The sequence below is a fragment of the Nyctibius grandis genome, chromosome 1, assembly GCF_013368605.1.
Source record: "Nyctibius grandis isolate bNycGra1 chromosome 1, bNycGra1.pri, whole genome shotgun sequence".
Taxonomy (NCBI): domain Eukaryota; kingdom Metazoa; phylum Chordata; class Aves; order Nyctibiiformes; family Nyctibiidae; genus Nyctibius; species Nyctibius grandis.
This window is the reverse complement of record NC_090658.1, coordinates 129,426,286-129,452,852: the sequence shown is the minus strand read 5'-3', so window position 1 is coordinate 129,452,852 and position 26,567 is coordinate 129,426,286. Positions and strand designations below refer to the sequence as shown.

Sequence of the window (26,567 nt, the reverse complement as noted above, 5' to 3'; positions counted from 1 at the left end):
TCCCCCTCCGACTCCTCCCCCCACCCCTCCGCGCGCTGATAGGCTGGAGCTCTTGCGCGTCCCTCCCTCGAACTCTATCCCTGTTCTCATTGGCTGGCGGGGGGCGGTGCTGACCAATGAGAAGCGGCGGGGAGCGGGAGGGGAGGGCTGAACTGGCGCTCGGTGGCGGGAAAGGCTCCCGGTTTTGGCGCCAGGCGGGAGCGCGGCGGCTGCCGGAGGTGGGGGGGCCCGGATCGCACCGCACCGTACCGGGCCGGATAGCACCGTACCGGGCCCGATCGCGGGCGCTGCCAGGGCCAGCCCGGCTCCCCCCGGCTCTCACCGCCTTCCCCCTCGCAGCGGCGGGATCTCCACGCCCACCCCCGTCCTCCCCGAGCGGGCGGCAGCATGGCGGCACCGGCGGGCGGGCTGGAGGACGCGGAGCTGCGGGAGGCGCAGCGCGACTACCTCGATTTCCTGGACGATGAGGTGAGGCCGGGAGCGGGGCTGCGCCGGGGGACAGGGATGCTGCACCCCCCCGCTAATGCCCCCGGGGGTCGCGGAGCACCTGGTCCCTGTGCCTCCCCCCCCACCCTCCGCTTGGTCTGTGGGGCTAAAGGTGCTGCCAGACGGTTTAGTAAGTGGGCCTCAGAGCAGGCCCTGAGAGGCCCTGGAAGGCCCTACTCTGTGTAACCTTTAACAGAACTAATTTTCCTTTCAGTAATTTTCCTTTCAGCTAAAATGACTGCACTTTCTGAAACTAACAGCAAGTTTTGCAGACAGGGTCTGCTTCTAGGACTGATAACGCTTAAAGTTGTCGTTATTCACTGAGGTACTGGTGGGAATGATAAGCAGAAAGGCTCTTGCTTGTGCTTATTCTGAGAGGATCCAAGGTCTCTGTTCAATTCCTCACTAATTAGAAAGAAGGGCCAGAGATAAGCAAGACTGTGAACAACATCTTTGTGGTGTCTTAAAGGACTTGATTCACAGCTCTGGTGCCAGGAGAAGAGATAAATCCTGTAAGAACCAGAACAGGATCTTTTTCTTGGAGCCACCCGCGTGTGTCAACAGAAAGGCCTCGACCCTTGTGCAGAAGCGGGGTCATACAGCGGACAGCATCACTATGGGGGGTTAGGACCACTAGAGACCCCCAGAGACCACCCAAGACCCCTTCCCCAATTTAGTATACATGTGCAAAGACAGTTACATAATATATTAGCATATGCATAAGGTTTTCTGGAATAGGCAGGCTTTTCTTGGGAATTGTGTGAATATTCATTTTTCTATAATGTGTATAACAAGCGTGCTTTTGTCCCTGGGTGGACATGTTAGGTGGAGCGATCCCCAATGTCCCTTGGCCGAATAAAGTAACGGCTGCTCGTTAATGCTAAACCCAGCGTTAAGGAGTTTTGTTCCCGGTTTCAGTGACAAAGGGACTCAAGCTCTGCAGGAATCAGCTCTTAGGAGAGGGTTTGTGTGTCTCAGAGAGGGGGTGTATGTCTCAGAGAGGCAATTACGCAAAGCAAGTTGTTTTTTTGGGTGTTTTCCCCCACATCCCTCTCGCAGGAAGATCAAGGGATTTACCACAGCAAAGTGCGGGACATGATCAGCGACAACCAGTATCGTCTCCTCGTCAGCATCAACGACCTGCGGCGGAAAAACGAGAAGAGGGCCCACAGGTTGGTGTGGGGCGACGGGGTTTGCCTTTGGCACCGTGCCCTAGGTGGGATTGCAGAGGTCCAGCCCTGGTTCTGTAGGTCCTTTGGGGCAGGGAAGGGCCACGCCTTGTCCTGTGCATCAGGTCCTGTGTCAAAGGTGGCCCTGCTCTCTCTCCCTCCATGACACTCATCCCTTCCAAGCTTGCAAACCCTTGATTTGGCAAAAACTTTTTGCAGCAAGCTGGAGTTAATTGCACGATATGAATCGTGCACTTTTTTTAGGATGCTTGGGGATATTTTGGACCAGGCTTGTCACTCTGTTCAGAAACATGGGAGATTTTCCAGATGTGATTGAGTTTGTTCAACCTCTGGCTGTTGGTGGCAGTTGACCTGACACAGAGCTGTGATGGGCTTTGCGTTTTTTTTTGCCTCTTGCTCCTAGTAAATTCTCAGAGCACAGGGAGGTATGGGTGAGTGTCGAGGAGAAAAGCAGAAGGGGCTGCTGATAGGTCTGCATCATCTCCCCCTGTACTCGGCACTGGTGAGGCCGCATCTCAAATCCTGTGTTCAGTCTTGGGCCCCTCACTACTAGAAAGACATTGAGGTGCTGGAGTGAGTCCAAAGAAAGGCAACGAAGCTGATGAAGGGTCTAGAGCACAACTGTGGTGAGGAGCGGCTGAGGGACCTGGGGGTGTTTAGTCTGGAGAAAAGGAGGCTGAGGGGAGACCTAATCACTCTCTACAACTGCCTGAAAGGAGGGTGTAGTGAGGTGGGTGTTGGTCTCTTCTCCCAGGTAACAAGCGATAGGACGAGAGGAAACAGCCTCAAGTTGTGCCAGGGGAGGTTTAGATTGGAGATCAGGGACAATTTCTTCACTGAAAGGGTTGTCAAGCACTGAAACAGGCTGTCCAGGGCAGTGGTGGAGTCACCATCCCTGGAGGGATTTAAAAGCCTTGTAGATGTGGTGCTGAGGGACATGGTTTAGTGGTGGGCTTGGCAGTGCTGGGTTAACAGTTGGACTTGATGATCTTAAAAGGTCTTTTCCAACCAAAATGATTCCATGATTCTATGATCACCTCCCTCTGTCACAGGCTCCTGAGCAATGCCTTTGAGGAGCTGATCGCCTTCCAGCGTGCCTTGAAGGATTTTGTTGCCTCCGTTGATGCCACCTATGCCAAGCAGTATGAGGACTTCTACATTGGGCTGGAGGGCAGCTTTGGCTCCAAGCACGTGTCACCACGGACGCTGACGGCCTGTTTCCTCAGCTGCATTGTCTGCGTGGAGGGCATCGTGACGAAATGTGAGACTGGGGGAAGACCCAGGGGCTTCGGGGGTGGTGGGTCCAGGTGTTTGCTGCAGAGGGGCTGGAGTCCACTGAGAGAACAGGGGGCTTGGCAGAAGTCCTTGAGTGTTGGGATAGTCTTTGAGCTCAGCAAGTCCTAGCCATGGTTGCTAGCAGTTGTCTCCCAAGTGCAGTTAAGTGGTGGAGACCCTGTTGGGGACTGTCTGCTGAGAGATGGGTGGGACATTCCTGCCCCTAACCCCTCTTTCTTCCAACCCCAGGCTCTCTGGTTCGTCCAAAGATCGTTCGGAGCGTCCATTATTGCCCAGCTACCAAGAAGACTATTGAGCGCCGATACACGGACATGACCTCCCTGGATGCTTTCCCATCCAGCTCCGTCTACCCTACGAAGGTGAGGTGAAGCAGCCTTGTGGGAAACATCAGCAGATTCCTCTGGGGAGAATGTGCCAGCTCCTAGCCCAGGGTCTCAAGTACCTGTGCATCCCTTCTCCCTCTGCCAACATAGCCCATGGAGTAGAGAGAGGACACATCACAAGTGTGACAGTCCCATAGAGCTACTAGGAACATGTGAAGAAAATCTGTTGGACAGAAGGCCGCCAGGCTTGCTAGTTCAGATGTTAGTTATGACCTTGGATCTGTTGTTGCATGATTTCTTGGGGGGCTATCAGCCAGTCTTGTTGCTGCTGAGACCCAGGTCAGCGTGGGCACACCTGTGCTGTCCTGGAAGGTGTATGCACCCTTGGGTGGAGGGTTTGTCCCATATTTAGGAACACAGGAAGGTTGATCTGAGCTTTGTCCCCATTGCACACAGCCTGCTGCATGAGTGGTGTGTCACCACTGCCTGCGGTAGGGACACGGCTTGGAGAGACCTAATGTACCAGCAGCGATGGGTGTTGGCACCGTTAGACCGGAGGGGCTCCAGCAGTCCTGATAAATCAACCCTTTCGAGCTGTCTTGTGTGTGTTGGGTGATTCAACCTGTCTTTCCACTGCTCATCTGACCCATCTCTTCTCCCTGTGCTCCTGAAAAATGGTGCTGGTCTTTTTATTGGGGTTCCTCCTCTAGGATGAAGAGAATAACCCCCTAGAGACAGAGTTTGGCCTCTCGGTCTACAAGGACCATCAGACCATCACCATCCAGGAGATGCCTGAGAAGGCACCAGCTGGGCAGCTGCCACGCTCGGTGGACGTCATTCTGGATGATGACCTGGTGGACAAGGTGAAGCCTGGGGACCGCATCCAGGTGGTGGGGACGTACCGCTGCCTGCCAGGAAAGAAAGGCGGTTACACATCAGGGACTTTCAGGTGAGCCTTTTGTCTTGATTCTGTGATTCTGTCTTGACTTCAGCCCTCCCACCCTTTTTTAGTTGGGTCACATCTCTGGAAGATGAGATCTAGGGCAGGCAGATGGCTGTCACAGAGCTGGGTCAAACATTGGTTTAAATCACCTGGAAGTGGTTTGCACCTTGCTCCTTAGTGTCAGTGTGTAGCCGTGAGCTCCAGCTGTGCACAGAGGGGGTTGAATGCTCTTGGAGATGCTCCATTGATGGCCCAGTGCAGTCAGATAGAGGGGGCTACAGCTCTTGAAGCTTTCCAGCCCCCTCCAGGACTTCCTAGAGCAAATGACGATGCTGTGGGAGTTTCTGCTCTGTTGTTGCTGTGACCTGTAGGCTCTGTGGGGTTTGCAGACCTGATCGTGGTTATGTCCCTTCTCCAGGACTATCCTCATTGCCTGCCATGTGAAGCAGATGAGCAAAGACGTCCGGCCTCTCTACTCTGCTGCTGATGTGGCCAAGATCAAGAGGTTCAGCAAGAGTCGCTCCAAGGTATTTAAGTCTTACATCTACAAGGCCGGCTTGTATCGGAGCATGAGGTTTCAGCTAGAGCAGCTTTAAGGCTTGACATGTGGCCAAGGAGGTGTCTTGTTGGGTCGTGAGTAACTCTTCAACCCTCTTAGCGACGTTGCTGGATTTTCCACTCACTTTCTTTGCGTTTTCTGCTTAGGCTTTGATCAGCTCCTGTTTTTTTTTGTTGCTGCTTCTGTACTGCTAGCAGAGTATCCTTCCTGCCTCTTGGCAGCTCTGCTATGGGTAGCTGTCAAGACAGAGATCTGTCCGTTCTGGATGTGTTTAAGAAAAGACTGGACATGGCACTTAGTGCCATGGTCTAGTTGCCATGGTGGTGTCAGGGCAATGGTTGGACTCGATGATCCCAGAGGTCTCTTCCAACCTGGCTGATTCTGTGATTCTGTCTTGTGTGTGTCCTGACCCTGCCAGCTGGTTGCCAGAGAATTTCCTCTGCAGGAGAAACAACCTCCCTCTTTCTTCTTCAAACCCCAAACCAGAATGAGATACGGAAGTCTGGCCCAGCCTGGTCTTATGCTCAGACCTTTGCTTCATAGCGTGGGGAGGAGAAAGCCTTGCTCTCACAGGCATTTCTGCTTCCAGTGCTTGCTTGGGTGACCCTGACAGTCAGGATGGTCTAGGACTTCAGAGCCCCATTGAAAGAAAACTCTGGCAAACAGTCTTCTTTCTAAATGACTTTCATCCATGTGGTTCTGTGATAGGAATGGGCTCCTTTTTTGTGCTGAAATGGACTTGTGGAGTATTGCTCCTTGTTCTTATTGCTACAGTCCGTCTGATGGGCCGTGCTTTGCCCCTTCTGCCTTAGGATATCTTTGACCAGCTGGCGAGATCCCTGGCTCCCAGCATCCACGGACATGAGTACATCAAGAAGGCCATTCTCTGCATGCTGCTCGGAGGGGTGGAGAAGATCCTCGAGAATGGGAGCCGCATCCGAGGAGACATCAACATCTTGCTGATAGGTCTGGAAAGGCTGGGCAGAGGCACCCTCAGCTAGTGGTGTTGGGGGGTGAGATGAAGGAGCGTTTTCCTGGACTTAACTTCATAGAGTAATTGAGGTTAGACAGGACCTCCGTAGGCCTCTGGTCCAAGCGTGTGTGCAGGGCAGAGCCAGTGTCGCTGGTAGATCTGGTTGCTTTGGGGCTTGTCCAGTTGGTTTTGAACGTCTCCAGGGATGGGATCCCATGACCTCAGCGGGCCACTGTCCCAGTATTTGACACCCTCAAGGAGATTTCTTTTTCTTCCACCATTCAGTTGGGATTTCCTATGTTCCAAGTTGTCCCCGTTGCTTCTGGTCCCATCACCATGCACCTCTCAAAACTCTTAGCTCCATCTTCTCTATTTCCTCCCATCTGGTCATTGAGGAAGGCAAGAAGATCATCTGATCACCTTATTTTCTGAAGGCTGAACAAACCCACTTCTGCCCCTTTTCCCCCAGCCTGCCCCTGCACTGAGGAGCCCCAAACTGGACACAGCATCCAGGTGATGTGCAGTTAGTATCCAGGTGATGTGTGGTTATTAAACGTGGTCTTCTCCATTTCAGGAGACCCTTCTGTCGCCAAGTCTCAGCTGCTGCGGTACGTGCTCAGCACCGCGCCCCGCGCCATCCCCACCACCGGCAGAGGCTCCTCCGGCGTTGGCCTGACTGCTGCCGTCACCACAGACCAAGAAACCGGTGAGGAGCGGGCTGGTTCCTGGTGGGAGCTGTCAGAGAGATGCTTGTTAACACCTGGGAGGAGCTCTGCAAGATCCAGGGCTGCTGTTCATTCTGCAGTGATGCTTGCAGGACTTGCTCCATCCAGAAGCTTTATGGCAATGAGAGTGGTGTTTGGGGTATTTTCTCCACCTCTGTTAGGTGGTGGTCTTCTCTACTCCTCTTCTACTTGGTGCACCCCATGTGAGGGCTAGCAGCAGCCTGGATCTTGTTGTCTTTCTCACGGGCTTACTCCTCATCCTAAGTGTCCTCCTGCTGTCAAGCTGCGTAGGAGATGGGCAGCCCCGAAGGGTGCTGCTGCTCGTTGAGGCTTAGGCTAGTCATGGGGGTGGTGCTGTGGTGGAGGAGGATGGCAGGGCAGGAGATGTGTGGGGCTGCTGAATGGTGGTTGACCCTTTTTCTCTCCCACCCCACGCCAGGCGAACGGCGCCTGGAAGCAGGGGCCATGGTGTTGGCCGACCGGGGGGTTGTGTGCATTGACGAGTTTGACAAGATGTCCGACATCGACCGCACGGCCATCCATGAGGTGATGGAGCAGGGCCGCGTCACCATCGCCAAGGCTGGCATCCACGCCCGCCTCAACTCCCGCTGCAGTGTCCTGGCGGCGGCCAACCCCGTCTACGGCCGGGTGAGTGCTGGTGTTTGCTGGTCCCCCCCGTGGGGAAGGATGCTGGGAGCTGTCTTGGTGGAGGAGGCATCTGGTAAAACCCAAAAGATCCCCCAAAACCAGTGACTTGGTTCTTGCTGGGACTGGGATCCATGGGGCAGTGAAGACCTGGTTGGTTTGGTCTCTGTTGCTGCTCATGGCCCTCCTGGAGGAGAGAGGGACTCATGGGGTTTCTCACCCTGGCTCAGTTCTGCCTGGTTGTCTCAGGGCAGCCCAGTGGACCCTCATCTTGGGGACGAGCCTCAGTCTTCATGTCTGATCCGAGATCACAAAAAATATGTGTTTTCCTTGCAAATGAGAGCTACGCCCACCTTCCAGGATGGGGAAAAGAGGCCTTACTGCTGCAGCAGGCTGGGATTAGTGTGGTGTCCAGCTGCCTGGACATCCATCCTTTAAGACCTGACTTGAGGATGTCCTCCCAGCCTCCCTGGCAGCCAAGACTGGCCCATGAGGGTTTCCTGTAACCCCTTATATCATTCTCTTGCAGTACGACCAGTACAAGACACCTATGGAGAACATTGGCCTGCAGGACTCCTTGCTCTCCCGCTTTGACCTGCTCTTCATCGTGCTGGACCAGATGGACCCCGAGCAGGACAGGGAGATCTCGGACCACGTCCTGCGGATGCACCGCTACCGCAACCCCAACGAGCAGGACGGGGATGGTGAGTCCTTGTAACTGCAACCTTCTTGCTGCTCAGTCCTGTCCCTGCTCGGCAAGTTGTCACCCCTTGGTGGCAGCTCTTTGGGTTCAGCATCCCTGGCTTTGTTGAGGGCTGCTCTTCGTGGCTTTTGGAAGTTGTTCCAGAGGCTAAAAGCCCATTCTCTGTGACCCTTCCCTCTCCAGCCATGCCCCTGGGCAGTGCCGTGGAGATCCTGGCTACGGAGGACCCCGACTTTGTGCAGGAGGAGGAACAGGAGCTCCAAGTGTATGAGAAACACAATGACCTCCTGCACGGGCCCAACCGCCGCAAGTGAGTCCGTCATCCCACATCCCCTGGAGCTCTCTGGGGGTTTCCAGCACTGTGAGTTGATGGGTTTGGCTTGAGTATCCAGGCAGTGGCTGATTGCTGGTGCCAGTGATGCTCCAGATGGTCCATGGGGAGGTATGTGTGCAGGATGCCGAGGGAGCCCTGCTCTGGGCTTCATCTCTCATGCCAGGCAGGTGGGGAACATCTGCAGCTGAATTCCCCACATGCCTGGGTGCCTGTGAAGGGGAAAAAGTGGGAAGGCCACTTCTGCAAACACCATTTGCCTGTCCCCACCTTGGAGGACACGGGTGTGCATTCGTTCACCACAGGGAGAAGATTGTCAGCATGGAGTTCATGAGGAAGTACATCCACGTAGCAAAGATGATTAAGCCCGTCCTGACCCAGGAGTCAGCCAGCTACATAGCGGAGGAGTACTCCCGCCTGCGCAGCCAGAGCCAGATGAACTCGGACATCGCCCGGGTGAGCCCCGGGAGCAGCTCCCTCTCAGGCCAGGAGGAGGGAAACTGAGGCACAGGCTCCCCTCTGCCCTACAGGTGTTTTCCACCTCTCGGTGAGGTGGGATGCTGTGATGGGAACCAGCCTCACAGAGACACCTCTCTATGTCCCCCCTCAGACCTCCCCCGTCACAGCCCGTACCCTGGAGACCCTGATCCGCCTCTCCACGGCCCACGCCAAGGCCAGGATGAACAAGACTGTTGATCTGCAGGATGCTGAAGCGGCTTTGGAGCTGGTGCAGTTCGCCTACTTCAAAAAGGTGGGGGAAGGTGTCTTCTGGTGCTTGGGGGTTCCTAAAATTGTCATTGAAAGGGGTGGGTTTGGTGCAGGCTGAGCACCCTGGGCTGCTGGTGGGGTCCTTTCCTGGTGATGGTCTGGGGATGGGGCAGCGGTGGGAACTCGTGTCCCTCAGGGTTGGCCCCTGAAAAGCAATTTGAGTGGAAAAGGGGGCTGAGTCCATCCTGCCTTTGCCACACAGGTGCTGGAGAAGGAGAAGAAGCGCAGAAAGCAGGCGGAGGATGACTCGGAGACCGAGAAGGAGGAGGATGAGGAGTCGCAGCCCAAGGAGGAGCGCAGGATGAGGAGGTAGGAGCCGGAGCAAGAGAGGAGGGGAAAGTTATGCGAGGGGCACCATCCTCTTCTGAGATTGCAGCAGGCAGTGCTGGCCTTGGGGAAATACTCTACACTTTGCTCAACCCAGTGGATCATCCCCCCAATTTTTAGTATGGGGACACCCTTATTTGATGGGTAAGAAATTGGCTGGATGGCCACGTCCAGAGAGCTGCAGTCAATGGCTCGAAGTCCAAATGGAGATCAGTAATGAGTGGTGTCCCTCAGGGATCTGTACTGGGACCAAGACTATTTGATATCTCCATCATTGACATAGACAGTAAGATTGAGTGCACCCTCAGCAAGTTTGCAGATGACATGAAGCTGCGTGGTGTGGTTGGTATGCTTTAGGGAAGGGATGCTATCAAGATGGACCTAGACAAGTTTGAGGAGCAGGCCCATGTGAACCTCATGAAGTTCACCAAGGCCCAGTGCAAGGTCCTGCACCTGGGTTTGGGCAATCCCCAGTATCAGCACAGGCTAAGGAATGAATGGATTGAGAGCAGCCCATCGGAGGATTTGGGGCTACTGGTGAATGAAAAACTGGATATGAGCAGCAATGTGCACTTGCAGACCAGAAGGCCAACCGTATCCTGGGCTGCATCACAAGAAGCGTGGCCAGCAGGTCAAGGGAGGCTATTATCCTCCTCCACTCTGCTCTCATGAGACCCCACCTGGAGGGTAGACTTAGACTGATAAAGGTGGTGAGACACTGGCCCAGGTTGCCCAGAGAAGCTGTGGCTGCCCCCTCCCTGGCAGTGTTCAAGGCCAGGTTGGATGGGGCTTGGAGCAACCTGGTCTAGTGGAAGGTGTCCCTGCCCGTGGCAGGGGGTTTGGGCTAGATGATCCAGCCCAAACCCTCCTGTGATCCTATGACAGTCCACAACCCTGGGGGCTGGTGCTGGCTTGGATCCTGTGCCACAGGCAGGGGTTTGTGGCTGGAGGGTGGCTTACCTGTGAGCCGCAGGTACCCTGCGTGGTCTTGGCCAGATGTCTCCAGGAGCTCGGGGTTTGGGGTGGAGGGAGTCCGGAGGTCTGCAGTTCAGCTGGAGGAGGGGTGACCTCTTCTTCCCCCACCCAGGAGAAAGAAGGCACGCACAGGAGGCGAGGGGGACTCCTATGACCCCTACGATTTCAGTGACGCTGAGGAGGAGATGCCGGAGGGTGAGTCTCTGGGGTTTCACTGGCACCTGGCTCCTGAGGGTGCTGCTGCCTTCTGCCCTGGTGGGTTTGTGCGCTGTGGGAGCAGCGATGACTTGGGGTCACTTGGGGTCCCTGGTGTGGTACCATCTAGCCCCACAAATCAAGATAAGTTTGTTTTGGAAACCCTCCGTGGCCGTGTGGGACAGCAGAGTTAGTATTGCTGATTATTTTTATTCTGTCCTCTTCCAAACTGCTGCAGAAGTAACAATGTTGGGAGGGAGTTTGGCATCGCCCACCCCATCCTAAGGCCAAGTGGTTTTGCTCTCTGGGTGCTTGGACACCAGGCAGGTTGAAGGTAACTCTTCTTTCTCCTCCAGTCCAGGCACACGGCCCCAAGACGCCCAAAGCCTCGGCCACTGGGGAAGCGAAGAAGCTGGAGCTGGCTGAGCCGAGGTGAGTGGGTGCTGGAGGAGGCGTCAGTCCCTGCATGTCCCACCCCACCCTGGTGGGTCCAAGCTGTTGTGCGATGCTGGAGATGCATCTGTGGTGGGTGATCCCAGCTCTGGTTTCGGCTTTCCTGCTGAATGCTGCTTCTGGAACAGGGAAGGGCTGAGGCATCCTGGGCTGGGAAGGAAGGGGGAGGACTTGGGTGTGGTCTCTGAGGGGGATTACTTCTTGCCTTGCCTGACCAGGTTGAAAGCATTCAAGGCTGCCCTCCTGGAGGTCTTCAAAACTTCCCATGCCCAGTCTGTGGGTCTGAAGAACGTGATGGAGTCCATCAACCATGACAACCCTGAGCCCTTCTCGCTGGCTGAAGTGAAGGTGGCGCTGGCCCACATGCAAGACGACAACCAGATCATGGTGTCCGATGACATTATCTTCTTAATCTGAGCCTCTGGGTTGAAGAGCTCAAGTTCTTATGGACTCTCAGTCTGGAGACTCTTTGTGTTTGCCTTCAGCTCTCTCCTGAACGCTTCATCTGGCTGAGCTGAACTTTAGGGAGCTCAAGTCTGTGCACTTTACAGTCCTTCCTCGCAGTGGATTGCTGGCACCAAAAAAAGCCAGGAGCTCTGGAAGCTTTCTTACTGTTGCTGTCTTCAAACTGGAGTATTTGGGAAGGGGTTTGTTTCTGCAAGGAGCCAAGAGGAAAAACTTGGGTGCAAATTATCCGTGTTCTTAATGTATTGTTTTTAGCTTTGGTGGTAATAGTTCCAGCCTTTAATAAAAAAATCTGGATTTAGGAATCCAACATTCAATAGTGGTGGTAAGAAGCAATCTGGGAGCTCCACTGTTACAGTGAAGCTTTTACTTTTCCTCTTTTTTTTTCCTTTTTCCCCAATTCCATAGCCTAGATTTGCTTGTCTCACAAGTACAGATGTCTAATGCCTGTCCTGTTGGCTCTGAACAGCCTCTTCCCCTACTGCTTCCCTACCCATCTTGTGGAGGATGACTTCTGGTGCTGCAGGGGCAAGTGTAGTCCGACCTCCTCCATCACCCATGGGTCAGCTTGATTTCTAGATTTCACAGCCCTGCTGGGAGTTTGGCTCCCAAGCACATGGGAAGGACTGGGATGCTCAGAGGTGCCTGGGGGACATGTCCCTGGCACATGGGGTTTGGTCTCCAGCTGCTCCTGCATTCTCCAGTCTGGGGCTGCACTTGTATAACAGGACCACCACAAACAGGAGGAAACCTGTAGCAAAGAAAGGTCAAAGCCACGGGGACCTGGGATCCTGCATCCCCTGTATGTCCTGCTGGCTGAGCCCCTGCAGCTCTTCCTGTGTCCTGTGGAAGGTAACCACAAGCTACTGAGATCGCAAAAGCCTTCCCTTGCTCTTGGGGGATTTGTTCAACCTTGCTTTCTGGGGACCCATAGGTGAGCACTTCTTGGAGAAAGGCTGTTCCTAGAAACCACCAAAGCTCCCAGGGCTTGGGATGGTTTTCAAGAGAAGCTGGACATGCAGTCAGACCAGTCTCGGCTGCTCGTGGTGCCAGAGCTGTTTAAGGTCTGGGATTTTTTTTTTTAATTGGTGGGTTTGGGTTTTTTTTTGATCTTGGCAAGTTTGAGGTTAAGCTTTGGAGAAGACCCTGATCAGCACAGGCTGTTTGCTGTTGTCCCTGCCCATCTCCAGGCACCTGCACAGTTCGCCTGCCCTTGTGTCTGGATGCCATAAATACTGATTTGAATAATAAAAATGTCTAGATCCCCTTTCTCCCATGACTTGCTGCTTACTTGGATTTAAACTGTTCTCACTTCTGGGCATGCAGCTCTGCAGTCTTCTGGGGACCTGTGCTGCTATGGGAAGCCTTCAGGCAGCTGCCTGCTGCTTTGGGCTCAGGGATGGTGTTGGGCACGTCCTTCCACCATGGTGACTTTGTCTCGGTGGACCAGGTCCTTGCAGAAATGCCCTTGGGGTGGGTGGGTGATAAATGTGAGCAGCTCCTGCCTCTCCCACCATGCTTATGTGGTGTCTGCCCACCTGGAACTAGACATCACAAAATCACAGAATCAATCAGGTTGGAAGAGCCCTCTGGGATCATCGAGTCCAACCATTGCCCTGACACCACCATGGCAACTAGACCATGGCACTAAGTGCCATGTCCAGTCTTAAACACATCCAGAGATGGTGACTCCACCACCTCCCTGGGCAGCATCCCGACGGCTAAGAGAACTTGGTAGCATCTCATTGCAGAGGGAGGGGGGAAACCCTCATTTTTCTTCTGCAAATGGACCTGTGGAATTATAAAAGCCAGACTTCTGAGCTCCACTCAACCAACGCAGCTGTGACAGCAGATTTGCAGGTTCAGAGGGGATTTTGTGTGTTTGCAACTTCCTGAAGATCTCTTTTTGGGTGTATTGTGCTCCTGCAGAGTGACCTCAGACCTATGGCCAGTGTCTGGCTCGTAAAGCTGCAAAGATTGGTGAAGGTGGGTTAAACACACAGATGGTCAGAGTTGTTCTGTCTCTGGTTTTATTACCCAGCTCCTGTCCGGACCTTGGTGGGGCTGGGAGGGAAGCGGAGCCAGCATGCGTTGCTGCTGCATGGCCACGCTGGGGTGGCTCCGCGCTGCAAAGCCCCCGGGCAGGAGCAATGGGCCAAACATACCCAGGTGCCTCTTGCAGGGTGTAGGTGATGTTTTCTTACCAACTCATTCATGGGCAAAGGAACCAAACCTTTTCTTCTGGAAAGGTGCCTGGGTGTTCATAAAAATTTGCTGCTCCGACATTGCCTTGTAGGAAATGGGGATGTTGTCATCTCCTCCCTCTCTCCCCACTTCTTCCTGACTTTTGGAGGCTGTTCCTCCTTGCAGGTCACAGCAAGGGAGCAGTGAGGGCATTTGGCCAGAGTGGCTTTTCAGAACCATCTCCTCCTGCTGAAGCCTGTGTGATTTCCCTGTCCTTACGCTGGGGAACTGCTAACGTTGTATTTCCCAAGACAAGACACGAGGAGGAGCTCCAGGGTAGGTAAATCCATGGTTTATTTTACTGTCCTGTAGTCTGAGGTGGTGGGATGTAGCTATCTATCTACCTCCAAGTGCTGGTGGCCACCTCGGAATATCCTTTGCAATTGCTCACGCCCTTGGGAGAGGGGTCTTTGCTGACAAGGGAAAAACAAATCACTTGGAGAGAACTTGACTTGGCTGGTGGGGCTGTAGGTGGTCCACAGCTTGTGGGGTGGTTGGCATGGGGACTGTGGATGGTGAGCAAAGCAGCTGGCTGGCAGCCACCGGGTCCTCCAGCATCTTTACTCAAATCCCTGTGCAAATCCCTGTCCTATGAGGGTGCAAGGACAGGTCTGTGCCAAAAGAGTTTGGAACTCAGTAGCTTAGGAAACGAAAGGCAGCAGATAGATGTTTGTGAGGATGTACAGGCAGAAGCACCACAAAGGCTGGGAATGCCTAGGAAGGCAACTGATGCATTTAGCTGCTCTTTGGCCCATGTGGGCTGTGTTCAGACCAAAGAACCGTGTTCTTCAATGCTCCCCGCAGGGCTCTGCTTTGAATAAACAAGTGTGTGGCTTCCTCGTCCCTCCCAAAGGAATTCAGGTAAGAGGTGCTGTGCGGGGGCTGGTGGGAGTAGGTGAGAGAGAGGTAGAAAGGAGTGGGATGCAAAGGAGCAGCATAGAATCCTAGAATGGTTTGGGTTGGAAGGGACCTTAAAGATCATCTAGTTCCAACCTCCCTGCCACAGGCAGGGACACCTTCCACCAGACCAGGTTGCTCCAAGCCCCATCCAACCTGGCCTTGAACACTGCCAGGGAGGGGGCAGCCACAGCTTCTCTGGGCAACCTGGGCCAGTGTCTCACCACCCTCACAGGAAAGAATTTCTCCCTAATATCTAATCTAAATCTCCCCTCTTTCAGTTTAAAACTGTTCCCCCTTGTCCTGTCACTCCACGCCCTTGCAAAAAGTTCCTCTCCATCTTTCCTGTAGCCCCTTCAGGTACCGGAAGGTGCTAGAAGGTCTCCCCAGAGCCTTCTCTTCTCCAGGCTGAACAGCCCCAACTCTCTCAGCCTGTCTCCATAGCAGAGGTGCTCCAGCCCTCTGATCATCTTCGTGGCCTCCTCTGGACTCGCTCCAACAGCTCCATGTCCTTTTCCTGATGGGGGCCCCAGAGCTGGATGCAGTACCCTTCTTGCTGTCTGCATTAGAAAATTTGTCTTGGTAATGAGTGGTCCACTAACCCTACAGATGGAAGACCTGGACCTGCAAATCCCAAAGGCAGAGGGATTCGTGGGGATCAGCTGAATCTGACCAACAGCCTGAATCTGCGATGTTACCACAGAGGTCACCCAGTTCTTGGGTGCTCATCCACAGGGACACTGAAGCTGTATCTCCTCTTATAAAATAAATAATGTCAGGGCCCAGACTTGGGCACTGCACCTCAGCTAGATATATTATCGGATTGGTTCTTGGCACAGTTTTGATGCACTTAACTAGCTCTCTCCCAAACAACTTTTGGCCATGATTCAAGAGTCTACATGGGCCAAGGAGCAGTTGTGCTATAACCATCTAGTTTTGGAGGGGGGGAGATTTTTACCAGTAGTGACAGGGACAGACTGTGCCAATTGGTTTCAGTTCTAGACAACAGTCTCTATCGCTGTTTAATTTACTAATATTTGCTAATATTTATATAATATTATTTGTTATTATATTTTATTTCCAGGCTTCATTCTTGCTGATGGAAAAGAACTGATTGAAAATTCTGGAGTGGATGAAAATAATGATGGAGTTCATGATATTTAGGAAAAAAAAAAAAGGGAAGGAGACCATAGAATAAATACTGCAATTCTCAAGAAACCTGGCTTGAGTAGTGTTAGAGGTTCAGTAAGGAAGATGCCCTGGGAAGACAGCATGGGAAAGGTTTTCTATGTCTTGAAGAAATAATATTATATGCAAACTGCACTTCAATTAGCGGGCTGGGTAAGGGAATAGAACATTTCTCTACTAATATTGGCAGGTGATGGCCAATTGGGAGAGGCCTTGAACATTCAAAAAACAAAGTTAGAATTGAGGAAATAATATGAAATATATGATATCCACTTCAATCAAGTTGTGTATAAACCTTTGAACTGACGTAGGGGAAATTAGGACTGGAGACTGATGGGGAGAGAATAGTCCTTTAGGAAGAGACTTGTCGTTGAGCAAGTAGATCACAAGCTAAACAAGAGCCAATAAGTGTCATGTTGATGCCAAGACCCCAATATATTGGGATGTAGAAAATGTTACAGAGTCTAAAAGAGATGGTAGTTTCAAAGAAGAAAGAAATAAGGTTTTTTTTTCCTTGTCCACAGAAAAGAATAATGAGCTTAATTGTAACATGCAGATCTTCAGGAATAGGTTAGACAATCCCTGATCAGGAATGATTCAAGTAGAGGTGCTGCTACACTGGGGCTGAGCAGGAGGCCACAGATGCACTAAGCTCCTTTCCAAGATCCCTTCGAGCCTGATCTCCTATCATACATGGGGGAAATAATGTACAAGGTACAAAAGTATGTGATATTTCTGCAGCCCTCTAGTCTGGCTCCATGATGCCATTCCAAAATGCCGTATGCTAAGAAGGATTTGGACCCAGGGTCTCCAAGGGATCTGAAAGCAATGGAGGCCAGCTACCTCCCTGTCTTTGTGGCTTGACCTATGGAAGGTCCACCAGGCAGCAGTGTACAGCATGCGAATGCAAATGCTGCCTACGTTGTCTAAGGAAGAGCACGTAAGTGAGCAAGAAGTAGCTGGACTTTCCCCAAAGTGGCCCTGATAATGTGCTGACTAAAACTTATCTTGGTGGGAAAGAATCAGATAACAAAGCTGATCGTGTCAGCGTGACCAAGACCAACACTTGACTTTTTATATGAATCCTGCAAAATAGGTGAGAGCACAAACTTCAGCTCCCACTGGGATATGGGGAGTGTGCAGCCTCTCTTGAGGGACATCATACTCCATTTGAGATTGAAGATCACCGATAACATAAATAATGATTCAGGGAATCCAACTTGGTCAACCAAAGCGTTTGGTCTTGTACATTCCCTGTTGCCTCCTCTCAAGTCATGTCCCTAATAATCTACCTAGTCTCATCCCTGCTGTGTGGGAATGAGAACAGGAGCCCCAGTTCTAGCCCTGACCCTTGTTTTGGGCTGGGTGACCCGATACAGAGAGTCTGTCCACCAGTGCCCTCATGCATCACCCATCACCCAGCCCATAACTGGGGCTTGGAAATGGACTGGAGAACTGAATGCAGTGTCAGGTCACGCACCCGGGCATTCTCCTGTTGCCTTATTTAACACACTGGGACTTAGTATTATATTTCTTACACCCACAGTCGCCCCCACTCTCAGCAGGGCTATTGATGCTAGAAATTAAATGCCCTATTTACGTGCCTGCTGTGGGATGGGAGAGCACCCAGGGTGTTGGGCTACGGGTGAAATCCCCACGCCAACACCATCAGCATCAACTAATCCCTGCCTCCCACTCAACCCACAGCTCTGGCCAAAGTGTGAAGCCGAGCCAGGGGTTAGCAGCCAAAAATGAGGTTTGCCCATCGCCTGTTGAGGGAGCCTAGAGGTGCTGCCGGTCCCCTTGAGGGCCACCCGCGGTGACACGGAGCTGCGGTCGCTGTCGTGCTGGAGCATCGCATGATGACAGCCCCGTGCAGAGGTTTCTGCTGCTGGTGTCTGTGGCATGCTCGGCCAGCCACGTTTCCCCTCAAAGTTTGGTCTTTCCAGTTCACGTCTCTTGGCTGTGGTCTGCAATTTGGTCATGAGTCTTGTCGGCGTGATAAAGCGCAGTCAGCAAACCCCGCTGAGGGTAAGCACGATGCATACAGTCAGCTCTAAATCAGAAGGTAGGTGATTTGATGGTGTCACGTGTCACGAAGGGGAAAACCTGGAGTGGCCAGTGAGACAGGAATATACTGCTGGAGATACAGGCCCTGCCCTGTGCTTGTGCTTCAGCTGACCTGCTGAGGTCAGTTCTGAAATATTTATTTGGCCCTGGCACCTGGAGATTGCAGGGGTTGCGACTTCAGCCCCATTATCTCCTTTTCTGCTGCAGGCTCTGGAAGGTCCTCGGATGTGCTTCAGCTGAGCTGGCTGAGACACCTACCTCCAAAATGCTGCCTATGGGAGACCTTCTAGCAGTCTTCCAGTAACTGAAGGGGCTACAGGAAAGCGGGAGAGGGGCTTTTTACAAGGGCATGGAGTGATGGGACGAGGGGGAATGGTTTTAAACTGAAAGAGGGGAGATTTAGATTAGACATTAGGAAGAAATTCTTTGCTGTGAGGGTGGTGAGACCCTGGCCCAGGTTGCCCAGAGAAGCTGTGGCTGCCCCCTCCCTGGCAGTGTTCAAGGCCAGGTTGGATGGGGCTTGGAGCAACCTGGTCTGGTGGAAGGTGTCCCTGCCCATGGCAGGGGGTTGGAACTAGATGATCTTTAAGTTCCCTTCCAACCCAAACCATTCTATGATTCTATGATTCTATGATTCTATTCTCATAGCAGAAATCATGGTGGCTTGCTGAGATGCAGACACCGACACTGGGTCCAATGGACCCCATCCATGGGACAGTGTAGTCGTGGGGAGGGTGCTAGAGAAACATTACTTCCAGATAGATAAATCCTGTTAATTTATTAGGTTTCCAGCCATATCTTAGCTCCCTAGTCCTTCCCTCATGGCAGGGCACCTGCTTCCAGAGCAGAAAATGATCATGGCATTGCAGCGTGACTACCAGCTGTGAATATTTGCAGAGATGCAGCTGAGACACAGCGCTTGCTTTGCCCAGTAGCAAAGGCACTGAAATGCAGGTCATGGTTCAGTGCTCGGTGTTTGTTCCTCTAAGTTCAAAGGCATTTGAGTAGTTTTGGTTTCTGTCTGCTCTGGAGTTTAAATTCCCTGTTTCCTTGGAAGTGGTACAGGTGCCTCCTGTGAGATGTGAAAGCTGAAAAGTTCAGAGGAGCTTAGAAGGACGTGGCATCCAAGCCCAACCTGAAACCAGGCATGTCTCGTGCCTGAAGCCCCCGAATCATTATGAAAACCTTAACCTAAGTGTATAATGAATCCAGCAGTGCGGTGGTTTTCTTTACAGTAACTCAAGTGTAGAAGAGTTCTTGGTGAAATTAAAACTTCTCTTTGATTTCCAAGTCCCCATGCTGGCTCCAAGCCCTTGCAACATGGGAGTGAACAGCTTTTTGAGATAGATAACTAGTATTTTTTCCTCCCTTATTCATATTAGGTGACCTCTTTTAGGTCAAATTTTCAGTGAACTTCAACTCAAGACAAATGCGGTCGTAGGAAATTTCAGGTCAAAGAGGAGGGAATCCTTGCTGACGTTATAAGCCGCTGAAGACAGCAGATGTGAGTGGAAAGCGGTGGTCAAGGCTCATAACCCAGTATTTGGCGTGATGACGTCATTGCTTCATCGCGCGTAACAATTTCCGCTTAACCTTATACCTACAAAATCCAACCCATTTTCATGGCAATGCCCTTTTCCTTTCAATGTGAGCACTCGGGGAAAAAAAGGGGTCAGTTTCTGGGCTATAAAAGTGGATTTCTTGTAATTCTACCCTCTCTTGGTCTTCCACGCTCCATGTCGCAGTAGATGCATTTGTGGATACGTAGATGCGAAGAGTCAGAATAAGAACATGTGTCACGAAACTGATATTACTTCAGGTGAACTTAGTAACCTGAAATATGAAGAATCTAGGTGAGTTGCCCGGTCTCTGAACTGTCAGTTGAATCAGACCACAAAATCAAGACAACATCCTGCAGTGACATAAAGCATCAGTCGATGGAGATTTCTGCCGGTGTTATTCAAGAGAGGTGATTGATAGAGCAGGGCCCAGATTAGTCCCTTCTCATTTGAAAATGCCATGAATTTGTAAGAGGCTCCTGATTTTCTGGAGGACTGAAAATGCCATGGATCTGTTGATTTTCTAGAGGACTGAAGACGAATTTTTGTGAGGAGTCCTATGCTTCAGTCCTCCTCTTCCAGCTTGGCTACATGGCTTCAGGAGAGGCTTCTCTCAGGGCTTTTCTCCACAGAGAAGCTGATCAAACTGGTTACATGGACTTTTTCTGAAATAAAAATAGTTTTTACTGCCAAAGAGAGCTGCTGGTGCTTCTGGGGAAACAGCACGTGCACTGGTCTTTCCTCTCCAGTTTGTGGCTGATCCTTGCTGGATCACAGACAGCAGAGTCCTTGCTCCTGCTTCCCCTGTTGTTTTAATTTATTTTCTAATTATAAAATGGGGATTGTTAGCTTTTGTGATAAAGAGCCATTATTTTCCACGACTACAAAGGAGCAGAGGAGTAGTACCAGGTGGAGGAACCCAAATAACATAGTGCCAACAGAGCCCCTGACCTGACTCTTTCAGGGTTGTCCAAGGAGGGTGGTCAACCCAAGTCCAGATGTGAGACCCACCAGACAAGTCAATGGAGGAGGCTTTCCCCACAACACCTTGCTGGCTTCAGGGGTATGGGACTCATTATGGTGTGCTGGGAAGAGCATTTTGGGATTTTCCAAGACTTATTATGGGATGTTTAGGGGAAGGGACAAAGTTGAGGACAGGAAAGGACCGGGATGGATCAGTGAGGAGCAAACACAGGAAAATGAGAGGAGGGATAATAGGGGCTGAGCACACGTAAGTGAGATGGTGGTCAGTATGCTTGCCTGGCTGAGCTCTGTGCCTCATCACCCCAGCGTGGCCTGTCTTCTTATTAAATCCTTTTCTTAGCTTTTTTTCTTTTTTTTTCAAGTGTAATTTCACTCTCTGTCCTAAGTGCAAATGCTGCACGGTCTAAGGGCCAGCTACTGGAGAGACTGGGGTGTGTGCATATTGTGTGGGTACGTATGTCACTGTGGAAATGCTAAAGACATCCAACTGGACTAGTCTGGGATCCAGGTTTTAGAGCAGCCGTAAGTCTCGTCAGGATGGTGGAGAGACCAGAGGGTCTGCAAAGTGGCTGCTGGGTGGGGCTGGGAGGTCTAGACCAGCTACTGGAGAGACAGTGGGATCTAGGGGTTGGCTACTGATAAGGTCATGTCTGGAGCAGCTACTGGGGAGACCCACTGGTGTGTGTTTGTGCATGAAGCAATGGGGAGACCAGGTCATCCAGGGGCAGCTACGGGAGAGATGGTCTAGGACCAATAACTGGAGAGATCCACCTTGTGTATATGTGTGTATATATATGTACCTATTTTCCACTAATAGGCTTTCATCCTGATCAGCCAGAGAGGGGAACAAGATGAGGCTATTGGTCCTGTTTGTGTTTGCTTGAGTGATGGTTTTTGCCCGTGTTGATCCATGTGGGTGGACATCTGCATATGTATATATAGAATCATAGAATCGTTTTGTTTGGAAAGGACCATTAAGATCATCAAGTCCAACCATTAACCCAGCACTGCCAAGTCCACCACTAAACCATGTCCCTCAGCACCACATCTACTCGTCTTTGTAATCCCTCCAGGGATGGTGACTCCACCACTGCCCTGGGCAGCCTGTTCCAATGCTTGACAACCCTTTCTGTGAAGATAATTTTCCTGTGTTATACACATGTTGCATATGTGTGTGTGTGTGTGTGTGTGTGCCTATTGGGAATCCGTGCTCAGCTTCACTACTGGAAGGACATGGGGGCATAGAGCTGTAGCAGCCTCACCTCTACTGGCTTTGAATGTGGGGCTACTGGATTGGGCACCTCCGAACAAGGGCACCATTACCTTATCATCGCTCTAAGGGCTTAAATGTATATTTTACTTATCAGGTGTGATGCACTGACACAGCAGAGGAAAAAGCACATTGGGGAAATCCTTAAGGAGCAATTAATCCCATTCAGACTTTAGCTGCTAAATTCTGCTAAGCCCTTACATTGTACGTGCTGAAGCTTTGCGATTGAATCAAGTTTGGTGGGATTTTCATGGGATCATCAAAAAACACTCCCCGTTGCTTGCCAGGATGCTGACTCCATGTGAGTCCGCTCCAATATTACCCCAGGAGGTCCTACGTTCCCAGCTGCCCTCACACCTCACCCCACACCATAACACATTGGTGTGCCATCATCATTTACAGCCACTGTGCTGCCGGTGATACAGACCTTTCAGGCATTTTAAAATGAGAAAAACGCTGTTTAAAAATACTTTATATTTTCTCTAGCCCCCCTGGCACTCAGAGGAGACCTAGGCAAAATGCAGTACAGTATGGCCATGGAGATAGTCTACCATGTATGTCCAAGGAGTCCATCCAGGAGAAACGCTATTCCAAGGTCCAACCAGTAGACAAGGCCAGAGAAGGAGCAGGAAACCAGCACTCCTACAGCACAGGTCAGGCAGGGACTGGGGACCCAAAGCTGAACTTAAATGTGGCTCCTGGTGATAAGCTGTGGAGGGAAACCTGTGGTGATGCTGGTCAAGGCCAGTAAGGCTAATTAGTGCCCTCAGGGCCCTTACAGGGCATGCATGAGTTTTTCAAAGAGCTCTCCAGAACATGTCAACATAGGACCTCAGTAATGAGTGGGGAAGTCATCCTAGCTCCTAGTGCCCTGAGGTCCCCCAGGAGGACTTCCCCTGGGCATCTACTCTTCCCCTGCCCTGTCACCACAGGACATAGGGATCCCCGAGATGAGGTGGGGGCGGATTGTGCAATTGAAGCAACGGGAGGTCAAAGCATGAATTTCCATGTCCTGTCCTCATTTTGAAACCCTTGTTGGGTGCCTGACTTTGCAGCTTGCTGATCTCTGCTCTTTGGTTTTTGTGAGGCACGTGGAAGTGCATCCACAGATGTGTTTGTGGTGAGAGAACATTAATATTAGAAAGAGTGGGTGGAAAGGGGAAAAAAAAAGCTGCCTGAACAATTTTTTTCTCCTTTTTCTTCCCCTATCTCTTTATCTGCCTGAATAAACTGTATTGGCTGATTTGGGACTCTGATGACACAGTATCTGCCCTCCCCTTTCTGGTGGTAGAGAAGGAAGTGGGCTAGAAAATGAGATACCAGCTCCTAACCTCGGGTCAGGTAAGCCAGCTATATGCTGCAATGGAAAGGATGGTAGTGGTTGAACTTCACTATAAAAAGGAGACCACGACTGGCTTTGAGACACACACGGAGTGGAAGAGGTCTTGGAGAAGGAGAGCTCTTGTGCTCTGTCACCACGTGCATCCGCCTAAAGCAGCAGAGACTTTGCCATGGCTTTTGCTGGCTGTGCTGTAGTGGTAAGTACTTATATTTGCTATAAGTGTTAAGATATATTTGCTGCAAGAGAAAAAGCGGAATGCAGATCCCATGATGCTGCTATCTAGGAGCAACCCTCGTTGACCTTAGTGGAAGCTGAATGGGATGCTAAGGCTGTCTGATACAGCTTTCTGTCCTGAGCTTTTGTAAATGGATTTGGTGCTCGAGTGACAAGGAGGCAATGGACTACCCATTATTTATCTGTAAGGGCAGCACTGCTGCTGTGGGATTGGGAGAGAAAGTCTTTTTCTCAGACAACATTCTATCAAAATTGCTGAAATGTCATTGTGAAGTGAATGTCTCTGAATTTAAATTTCAGCCTGCGTAGTATTTGCAGCACTATCAGCTCTTGTGAATTGGTAATCCTGCTCCGGCAGGGGGATTGGACTAGATGATCTTTCGAGGTCCCTTCCAATCCCGAACATTCTGTGATTCTGTGATTCTGTGAATTTATTAAAAGGTTTGCATTTATCTGTCTTCTTTTCCTAAAACCCAAGCTCCTGGAAATGGCCCAAGAATCTCAGATTTCATCAAAAATAGAGTTATTTCCAACAGATGGCTGCTAGGTGGCCAACCTTTGCTGTCCTGAGAAGGCATATGGCTTACCTAGGTTTCTAAGCTTAGGCATGGGGTCAGCTGAGTCCTCACCCCACCTTGCAGATCATAAGACATTGCTGTTTGACTGTAGAGAAGGACCTTTCATAGCTTGTTGGAGAGATGCTCTTCTTGGTGCAGAGTCAACTATGAATCAGAATTTGAATCAGAGTTTAGCATTCGTTGTGATGAGCATTACCATCATCATTGCGCTATTTGCTTATGCTGACCTGTCTCGCCCAAGCACAAGTATGAAGATCAGCCACTGCCCAGTGCTGATTCAAAGCAATGAAGGAATTCAGAATAGGACTTATGCTCTGCATCCTTCTCCTCTTGCTAGCTATATGGTCCCTTGATGGTCCAGTCTAGTCAAGACTTGGCTCTTTATGCTCTCTTTCTCTTGACTGAACTGAACCAATGACACCTTTCTCTCTTCCAGTTCAGATCACTGATTTTGGTGCTGGTTCTAGCACTCACCGTAAGGAGCTCACCCCACGGGAGGGTGGGTCATCCTCGACATAGCAAGCACGGCGGCTCTGTGAGGCTTGGTGAAGATTGCCTGAACCAAAAGAGTCCCAAATTCCCTACAACGGTGAAAGTTGACATTCGTATTAGCAATTCAGATCATGCCTTTAGGATGGTCCATGATGTGAGGAACCGGTCTCTTGCTCCTTGGGATTACAGGTAACTGTTTAGTTGTTATTTAAATTGCAATGGCTGTGCTACACAGATGTTTTTTGTTGTGAATGATGGCCGGCTCTCAGCATACGCCTGGAGTCCTGTGAATATTGCAAACACTTCTTGACACTTTCATTTTGATGTTGGGTGAGATTTCTCTAAGAGAAACTGTTTGCAGTGCAAGGAGACACCATTGGAATGGTTTCTAGTCATCTCATCCATTTTTGTCAAATAATTATTCCGCTAGGAAAAGAATAATGTCAGTCATTTTAATTTTACATTTTCATAGCTGAAAGATATTTTTTAATGCTGAAATTAAACCAAAACCAAACAAAAATGAATGATCTACTTGCAATCGGTTCTGTATTTCACCCAGCTCCACTCCATTCATCAACTACTAAAGAATAACATGGCACTGTTACCCTCCCAAAATTGTTTCCATTTCTAGGAAATAGTTCTAAAAATGTTGAGGATAGAGAAATTCTTTGCCCTTGTCTCATAGTGAGGATAGACAGGTAAATATTATGGTCCTTTCGTGGAGATAAACAATAATATCCTGCTAAACTGTGTTGTGCAAGTGCATAAAACCCTTTTGTGTCCCCATCCTCAGGTTCGATGAGGATCCCAACCGCTTCCCCCAGGTAATCGCTGATGCCAAGTGCCGCCTCTCCGGCTGCGTGAACTCACTGGGGCAGGAGGACCACAGCCTCAACTCCGTCCCCATCCGACAGGAGATCCTCGTCCTCCGGCGTGAGCAGCGGGGCTGCCTGCCCACCTACCGCCTGGAGAAGAAAGTCATCACCGTGGGCTGCACGTGTGCCGTTCCAGTCATCCACCACCAGTCCTAGGAGGGATTAGTAGGAGAGACAACACTGGGGAGGAGAAATGTCTCCTATGGACATCCCTTTGGAGAAATCCCACAGTCACTCACCTTGTATCCCGGAAATTCAACATGGCATTTCCTTTCCAAATCTGAGCAAATTACCTCCTGAAAGTACTGATTCTTGCTGTTGCTCATATATGGATTTTAGAATGGGGATCACTGGTAGCTGGTGATGGAGGGGAAAAAAGGGGATGGAGGAAATGTTTTATTTGTGACTCCAAGCAGGGAGGGAGTAAAGCAGTGCTTTTTTTTTTTTTTATTGCAGCTTATATCACTTTGGTGTATCAAATGAATTATCATTTCAAAAGTTCTCGGCAGTAAATTGCCCTAATGTATACATGTCAACCAGCACTGCCACAAAAAATCCTTACTCCTGCACATTCTCCCTCCCTTCCTCATCCCCTCGCCCCTTTTTCTTCTCCTGCCATCACTGCTCACTAGCATATTTCTAGTCTAAATCTGACATAAGTGCCACCAGGCCTGATTCTCATTGCATTCTGGTTTTGTGTCGCTGCTGCTCCACAAGCCGCTGACTTACTCCAGAGCAATTTGGAAGAGAATTGAGTCCGTTTACATTGAGGGTTAAAACAGCTAAGAACTAATGAGTGTTTATATTTCTATTTATATCTTCTATTTATGACTGTATTTATAGCTTTGCATGAGTTCAGAGAATCCAAAAAATGGTAAATGTTTATTTGTATTTATTCAATAATTTATCCACTGAATAAAAATTGTATTTTATTTAAAAGAATGTTGTTTTATGGTAGCTCAAAATGAAAGCAGACACAGAAAATGGATTTGTGCTGCAGTAGCACTGAGAGATTTCAGTGAAGATCAGGCTTTTTCCGGTGCAGTGATATGAGTAAGAAGGAGTGCAAGAGAATTTGCAGCCTAAATAGATTAAAAGATGCAAGAAAGGGCTGAACGTGATGAAGTGAGGTTACACAGGCAGCGCTGGGGGAGTTGGCACCAGAGCCAGGTTCTCTAGACCTTGAGGATGGTCTCTAGGGATGGTGGGGAAAGGGGTGAGAGACATTGCATTGCAGGGCTGCAGCCGAAATTTGGGATGGGGGTCTAGCCTGGTTCATGTGAGCTGGGAAAGGCCTGTCCTATCCTCTTCCAGACGAGATGTCATCCTTATAAGCAACCACCTTCTCCACCAACTGGATGGTTGGCTGAGCAGGAAGGCAGGGAAATGTGCAACGATGGCTTCATCTCGCTGCTCTTTAACCAGCCAAATATTAGGTGTTGGGCTTGAAGTGGTGCATGAGGATCCCTCCACATCA

General features: G+C 50.7%; 2 protein-coding genes across 2 annotated transcripts; both read left to right on the top strand.

Moving 5' to 3' along the window:
• Positions 1-226: 226 nt before the first annotated feature.
• Positions 227-12,624, top strand: MCM3 (minichromosome maintenance complex component 3). Its single transcript, XM_068399111.1, has 17 exons — positions 227-468; positions 1,546-1,658; positions 2,729-2,937; positions 3,201-3,331; positions 4,006-4,244; positions 4,657-4,765; positions 5,610-5,763; positions 6,345-6,476; positions 6,935-7,143; positions 7,670-7,844; positions 8,027-8,153; positions 8,480-8,630; positions 8,785-8,925; positions 9,145-9,251; positions 10,357-10,439; positions 10,796-10,871; positions 11,111-12,624. Exons 1-17 carry the CDS (start codon positions 388-390, stop codon positions 11,307-11,309), a joined length of 2,436 nt encoding a protein of 811 aa, XP_068255212.1. The 5' UTR covers positions 227-387; the 3' UTR covers positions 11,310-12,624.
• A 10,456-nt stretch (positions 12,625-23,080) lies between these two features.
• LOC137668292 (interleukin-17F-like) lies at positions 23,081-25,246 on the top strand. Its single transcript, XM_068409721.1, has 3 exons — positions 23,081-23,107; positions 24,160-24,404; positions 25,009-25,246. The coding sequence occupies exons 1-3, from the start codon at positions 23,081-23,083 to the stop codon at positions 25,244-25,246; spliced, it is 510 nt and encodes a 169-aa protein (XP_068265822.1).
• The last annotated feature ends 1,321 nt before the right edge of the window (positions 25,247-26,567 follow it).